The sequence below is a fragment of the Fukomys damarensis genome, unplaced genomic scaffold (assembly GCF_012274545.1).
Source record: "Fukomys damarensis isolate Sample0158 unplaced genomic scaffold, DMR_v1.0_HiC HiC_scaffold_7, whole genome shotgun sequence".
Classification (NCBI taxonomy): Eukaryota; Metazoa; Chordata; class Mammalia; order Rodentia; family Bathyergidae; genus Fukomys; species Fukomys damarensis.
In genome coordinates this window covers 27,600,906-27,608,852 of record NW_022900919.1, presented here as the reverse complement: position 1 = coordinate 27,608,852, position 7,947 = coordinate 27,600,906, and the positions used below count along the sequence as shown (strand labels likewise).

Genomic DNA, 7,947 nt, shown 5'->3' with positions numbered 1-7,947 from the left:
AAAAAAAAAAAAAAAAAAAAAAAAAGAAAGAAAGAAAAAAGATCCTTCACAAAAGAGTATATTAAAGGCAAAACAAGCAAAAATAAATAAACCACCCTGGAATTAAAGGAATCAATATTGAACAAATGAAAAGGGGGGACCAAGATGCGTCATTAAAAGACAGAATAACTACTAAGCTAAAGAGAAGTAGGACACAGATAAATATTTAGGAGACTATATGAAAAATTATTACACACCCTTCAAGAAGGATGCTATGTAAACCAGAAGCTACACAGAAATATACCCAGGATATTTCCTCAACTGCAGAGTAGAACGTAGCTTGTTAGCTTTAGGTTGCATGACATAAAACACTCCTACTATAAAACTAGATCCTACATAAAAACTTTGGTTGCATGTTGGGGATCAATGGAAGTAAATCTTTTGAAAGATTCATGAGCCCTCAAAGGTGGACAGAAAGCAGGGCAAGGAATTGGAGCTAACATGGGAAAATCCTGTATGACCACTGCCAGTGGCAAAAGGACCAACACACAAGGATTAAAACAGAACTCTCTGACTCACAGGAGACACAAATACAAAAGCTGCCCGGGTAAATCTCCACCAGTTTAGACACCCAGGTTTTTGGCAGATAAAAGTCAGCCAGCTAGGAATGCGAAAAGACCACCAAACTCCAAAGAAATCAGTCAGCAGGGATAAGAGTCAGACACAGCAAATACCAGATATGGATTCTCAAAGGATTTCAGATAGCCAGATAAATAATGTGGAACACAAATTGAAACATTTTAAAGAAATAAAAGATGAGACTCACAAGAGAACACAAATTATAAAATATACTCAAAAATAAAACTGAAGCAAAAAGAAAAGAGAAAGTTTTAAAAGTAGCAATTTTTGAAGAAACGTTGCCACAGATGTTTCCAAAGTGACAGAGATTAGCATACACAGGCAGGTGGCACACAGCATATGCCAAAGAGGGCAAATGAATAAACCAAAGGAATCTGCTAAATATACAAGTTCTATACAAGAACAAAGAACAGTAAGAAACAACAAGTAGAGAGGTAGACAGAGGTTTCTTGTAAGCACTGATGAAAGACAAAAAGCAGAAGGAAAAGGGTTCCATCAGAAGAGGACAGGAAGAGAGAAAGCTGCGGAAGACCTGTAGCAATTATCTGTCTAGATAGATAAATGACTGACGGATCAAGGCAAGAAGTACCAAAATGAAGGATTATACATCAGAGAATAGAGATAAATAAATGAAAAACGATTTCAATAAATAAGATGTGGGACAAACAGTTACCTATAGGTGGGAAATGAGATTGGACTCATAAATGAGATTGGACTCCCTCCATAAATAAGAATGAGTTTCAGGTAGATGAAAGACTTAAATGTGTAGAGCTAAATGGAAACACCTATACAATAAATTCAAGGTAATATTTTTAGCCCTGTATAGTTGAGATTTTTAAAAATTCCATTAAGCCTCTAACCATAAAAATGTTAATAGATTATCAAAATGAAGGACTTCCAATAGAAAGAATAAAAATATAAGCTATGCACTGGAAGATATTTGCTACAAATATAAGACAGTATCGCCATTCAAACCACAATGAACTAGAACAAAAAAAGAAAAAGACAGATCAGCAGGTAAACAACAAACAGCATCAGCAGGTATTCCACAAATGAAACACAAATAACCAGTCAAAAAGGACAGATATTATGTATTCTTCGTAATCTAAGAAAAGCAAGCAAGAGATCCTAATTTTCACCTACTTGACCCATACAAATTAAAAATCTGACAACAGAAAGTGTTGATAAGAATGTGGATGAATGGCAATTCATAAATTACTGGCAGAAATGTAAGCAGCACAACCACTTTGGAAAATAGGTATCATCTTGCAAGGAAGAACGTTCTTTTATTGTATGATTTACTAATCCCATTCCTAAGCGGCCATCCTAGAGAAAACCTTAGACATGAAGATCTTGAGACACAAATCTGCCCATCAATAAAAGAATAGAAAGATAATAGAACACATATATTCACAGTGCAGTATCTATCACACATGAGAAAAAATATGAGTTACTGCTACATGGTATGGTGTAGATAAATCACAGAAACAGAACACTGAGGAACACAGCAACCGTACCAGCACTGAACACTTACCTAAAAAATGCAAAAGAAGGCAGAAAAAGAATACTGGAGATGCAGAAATAACAAAAGTCTAGAGCAAAACAAGGAACTAACACATACACAGCCAAGGTAATGCCACTCTCTGCAGGGAGGTGACAGGGGAGGGGTCAAGGAAGGAACTTAAGAAGCCAAAGAAACAACACTGGAAATATTCTGGCTCTTAAGCTGGGTGACAAGGTTTGTGGGCATGTATTTCATTGGTGAAAAACAGAATATACATAGGGAAACTGGTACATGCTTTTATAAACATAAGGAAACAAAAAACTTAATGTTGGTTATCTTTCAAACAAGGAGGACTAGGGAGACTTTCCCTTTTTATTTTGTATCCTTATTTGATATTTAAGTTTTCTATAAATACATAATATATTTTAAACAAATGAATAAATAGGGGTTATCTGCATAAATGAATTATGGCCAGTTTTAATTTTCTTCTTTGTATTTGTTTTTAAACAAACACTATTTTAACAAAAATTAACCACAAAGATCTTTAACTGTGTTCATTTATCTAGTAATTCATATCCAATGGAAGCTACTACCTGAATCAATGTCAGGAACAGGGAATGTGAAATGCAAGTCTAACAGGCAAGGACACCTGCTTGAACAAATATGCAGTGCTACATGGAGACCAAATAGTGAATTCCACTTAACGTTAATCTTTTATGTTTATAGCATGACTATAGTTTTATATAAAAAGTAAATAAGACCTATGGGCCTAGAATCCACCTACATAGAGAAAGAAAATGTTTAAATATCACTGCCACCAGTAAATTAATTTATTGAGCAGTTATTTATTTTTAATGACAAATGGATAATGTTTAAAAATCTTACTGTTATTCCTTCATGTTCTCTCTTCACCTGGCCCGTATTCTCGTGACTAGGATTGGATTCTGAAGAAGTCAAATTCTGTGAAATTTCTGCCTTTTGACCTAGGGATATGGGTGAAAAATTTTTACAGAAGGAATGAATCATAAGGTAAAAATAGGAAAAAATATATATATATAGCAAGCGCCCCACCACTGAGCTAAGCCTGTGCCCTAATAATAGTAATAATCTTATGCAAAGAGTAGAAAAGAGTAGAATATCTTTCAGGTAATATATTTTCTCAGGTGATTCTTTTATTGTATTTTCTTATTTCAAGAAGATTTCTAAGAAAGAAAACTGCACTGCTCTACTAATGGACCAACATGACTTTGATATTAAGAAATATGAGATAACCTGCCAATAAATAAAGTAGGCTTATTAGTTAACTCATGATACTGAAATGGAATGGTAAGTACATGTGATAGTAGACACACTGTAAACACATGCTCTCACTGTAAAATACACTATTTTCTCACTATTTACCATCTGCCTCTTGGCTTTCCAAACTCTGTTGTTGCTGAAAGTTGTTGCAGAAGCTGTAAATACTATTAAAAGTTGTGTTTGTTTTTGGCTGGTGCTGTGGCGCATGCCTGTAATCCCAGCTACATGGGTGACTGAGGCAGGAGGATCGAAAGTTCCAAGGCCAGCTTGGGCAACTTAGCGAGTCTCTGTCTTAAAACAGAAAATAAAAAATAACAAGGCCTGGGGATGTAGCTCAGTGGTATAGCTCTTGCTTAGCATGTGCAATGCCTGAGTGCAATCCCTTATGCCCCTGCCAAAAAGTTATTATTTTCAACCTTAGCAGAGTCTGCAAGCTGTTAATGAACTTTTTCACAAGTCTGGTCAGCTTTCCATTCTCTTTTTCAACTTCTATGGCTCTCCTCACAGCCTTTTCTTACTTCCCTCACACTGCTTCCCTGCTTTCTACCTCATTTACTATTACTTCTTACTTTGTTGGGAACTTTTTCTGCCTCCCTCATACTTCAGCCACCTGGCTCCTTTCTAGTCCTCAACCACCATATACCCGAAGGAAAAAAAAAAAAACCACATGTGCACGTGCACACACACACACACACACACACACACACACACACTTTAGATACTTATATTAAACAGTGAAAACATTTCACTGTTAGCAGCCACATCATTGTAAACAAATTTAAAAAGTTCCCTTGAAATAAATCTGTATAGAATAAACGTAGAATGCAATCTCATCTGCAACCCCCACCCTACAGCTTCGCTTTAGCAAGTGAAGACCCGGGTACCCTGAGATGTATCTGGGACCCTCGGCTCAGGAATGTCAGAGGTGCTGCTGCTCCGGAGGACCTGCTGCTGTCCCATTGCAAGCTGGCTTGGTTCTGCTGCAGGTGCGTTCTCTGACTGTGGATTCTCCTCCACTTCTGTGAGCATGAACACAACACAAGTAGGATTGTACTCCAGGACTTTGAGAAACCTTCACCACTTTAAACAACTGATCACAAATATTAAGTTTCAGATACTTTTCACAAAAATTTTGCAATAATGTTAATTTACATAAGTTTCCTACATTTTTAATATTAATATTCTACTCCAAGAATACATTTCCTCTTAAATTCTATTAAACCTGTATTTTTCCAAAGTGAATGGGGAGGAAGGGGGAAGTAAGCCAATAAATAAATATATAAATAAATACATAGTTGAGAGCTTTAAGTCATTTGAAATTTTAGGCCTATATAGGAAAGAAAGATACAACAATCCAGAAAATACAAAGAATGGGTAATTTATACGTGAGGAAAACACACACACACACACACACACACACACACACACTATAAAAGAAGATGAGAGAAAATAGGAATTTCAACTTCATTGTTTCTTTTAACAGAGACAGGCACAACTGTAGGCACAACTGTCCAAAATAATCTACCACTTAATGCGTTCCCCCTTTTCTTTTGGTACCAGAGATCTATCTAACTCTGGACCTTGCGCTTGCAAGGCAGGCAGCAGAACCACTAAGCTAGATCTCTGGCCCCACTTAATGCCTTTTTTGATTGCTTGTATTACCAACTGAAAATGCTGAACTAGTCACTAAAGCACAAAAATGACCCCCTGATATTTTTAGACAATCAACACAAATATGAAATAAGACAAACAGATAAGTTCAGACCACAGGATGATCTCAGTATGATTGGAAACTATGCTGCCCTGGAGAATGAGTTCAGTCCTAGGTCATTTCTAAAATTAACAGTTCATTTCAATCTCTCAGAGCTTCCCAAGGCCTGGAACCATCACTGCTACCTGTCTCTAGTGCCACAGCTGCAGGGTTGCATCATCTCTTGTCCAGCTAATTTTCATAGCCTACTAAGTTGTCCCTGTTCCCCTTTCTTTGCTACTCTCATATCTATTCTCCATGTGGCCCCTGGATAGGTCCCTCTAAACAAAGGTGTGCCACTGTTCTCTAAGCCCTCTGTGGCCACTGTCACCAGAGTGTCCCACCTGCACTCATGGAGAGAATGCAGCCTCCTGGGCTCCCCACACTGTGATTGCCCAGACACTCTTGTCCTAGCACTTCTGACCTGCCTGTGGCTGCTGCTTTCCTCCTCCTGCTCTCCTGTCCCCAATGCTGACCTTGGCCCTACCCCCTCATCTCTGCCCATGCAGTCTCGGAACATCCCCCATAGGCCTTGTCACAGCATCCCACGTATAAGGCTTGCCACTCTGCTCCTCCCTAGTGCCACACTCACTGATGTCGCCATAAATCTCTACACTATATAACCATGACATCATGACCTCCAAAAATTGTAAGCAGTTTTTTATGGTACTGGGGATTGAAACTAGGGCCTTCACACTATTTCCTCAGCCCTTTATTATTATTATTATTAGCTTTCTTTTTAACTTTGAAACTAAAGTAAAAAAACTAAGTTGCTCAGGCTGAGCTCAAATTTGAGATCCTCCTGCCTTAGTTACCCAAAAGGCTGGGATTATAGATGTAAAATTTACCTCCTCTAAGAAGAGACTAATAGGAATTCAGCCTGTACTCTCTTACTTGCTGTGGCACCCCACTCCCCCTTGGAAATGGAGACTGGCAGCCAACAGGGAGCCCCTTGATTTAAGCTGGGAGCCAAAGTCATAGGCTTCCCAAACAAGCTATATGTAGGATTATTCTAAGTTTATCACACAGGATTTCTGCAAATGGTTACTACCTACCGTATTTTTTCTATCCAAAGGAAAATTCCATTTTATAGTATACTGATGGAGTTATAAGACCTGAAATTACAAAATTTGTGTACATTCTAGTGCAGTAGAAATATAGATGTGGATGGAAGTGAGTGTGGAGGGCAGAAAGAGACAGGCCAAGGCAGCAAGAAGGGAAAGGTTTACCAAGCCCCATCCTTCCCAGTGGTCTGCATGCCCTTCTCTTGCACAGCCAGAGAGAAACACAAGGTATAGGTGTGGATGTTTACCTACACACCCCAAGTACAGAGCAGACTCTTTCATGGGTCTCCTTAAAGTGTGGGGCCACCATCCCACCCTACTCCCTCCCTCTGCAATCTTCTTTCACTGCTTACTCCGGTTACATAGATGCTGCCTTTGTTAATGAACCTACCTGTTAATCCATTATCAGTAGAGGGAGCCCAAGAGCTTCCTAACCTTCTGAAAACTAACTACCAGTGCCCATTTTTATGGGTAGCGGGAAGAGTGGGTTTTAGTCTTTTGATGCCAGAACTGGCAGAGGTTGGTTCCAGGCACATGAGCAGAACAAATAAGAGCTGAGCCAACAACGGCTGCATCTGTCCACAGATAAAGAGCATCACCATCTGGTGGGACAGAGTACAGCCACAGCACCCTGGCCTCGAGATCCATGTCCTTACTGGTCCTCAGCACAGCAGATGGGAAGAGCCTGCCCCCACTCGCTGGCACCTCTCAACAGGCAGACTTTGTGCAGCTTTTAAGGCTTGTTTAGTTAAGACTGTCAGGAGGGAGTTCAGATGGAAAAAAGCTCAGCCTTGAGGTAACTGGAAGTGGCTGGGGTGGCAGTGCCTGGGTGGGAGGGGCACCACAGTGCTAGGTGTGCTACTGTGTAGTTAGGGTTCTGAGCCAGAGATGGCAGGAAAAAGAGAATTTATAGTTATCCTTACCCCAAATTTAAACCTAATTTGTAAGTGTACATTTCTAGGCCCTTTTTTCATCCTTTGCACCAAGTGTGTAGACAGTACTTGGCTTACATAAATGGACAAATGGGACACATTCCAACAAGGTCCCTCTGTGACAGTACTTGGGCTCCCTCTGCTGGCACCTTATTTGCTAAGGAAGAGCAGCTGATGTGTGACTGCCCTGTCACTCAGTGGCAAGTATCAAGACACAAGACTCCCTGATAGTCACCACAGAAAAGTGATCTACATTATATAAAAACAGCAGGATGAACCTTAGACCTGACACATCACCTGTTCTGAGCACCACATGATTCCCATTTCATCTACTTCAAAGAGCTGAATTCTAACTCAGTCACCAATTCATTACTGTCTCAAAAGCCTCACTCATCCAATAACCCCAAATTTAAAAGCACTTTCTCATTTCTTGATAGTGTAGACTATAACATACTATTACTAAACTTTCTAAAGCTACATTCAGAAGACCAGAAAAATAGTCAAACAGGGATGACTTAACTGCCTTTTCCCACCGAGAGAAGAGTCTGTATAATTAGGCTAAGTGTATAAGCATTTCAGTGACTTTATTTTTCCAAACATCTGTTTTTCAAAGAAATTTCACTCTTTAAGGCTTCCTTAATAAAACTTATTAAACAGAGTGAAGTTCATTCTTCAACAACAAATATTCTACACTCCATTTATCCCTAGTACAAGGCTGCATAAGCAAAATTAAGGGTAATTTCCCAACCTTTTTTTTTTTTTTTTTTTTTTTTTTTTTTT

The 7,947-nt window shown here is 38.9% G+C and overlaps 1 protein-coding gene across 1 annotated transcript in view; it reads right to left on the bottom strand.

Moving 5' to 3' along the window:
- Ralgapa2 (Ral GTPase activating protein catalytic subunit alpha 2) overlaps positions 1-7,947 on the bottom strand; it is a gene marked incomplete at its 5' end in the record, with an annotated part of 268,892 nt that overhangs the window by 164,452 nt on the left and 96,493 nt on the right. Inside the window, 2 exons of the mRNA XM_033761011.1 lie at positions 3,008-3,105; positions 4,306-4,440. Coding sequence (XP_033616902.1) covers positions 3,008-3,105; positions 4,306-4,440 — 233 coding nt within the window. The remainder of the gene's footprint in view (positions 1-3,007; positions 3,106-4,305; positions 4,441-7,947) is intronic.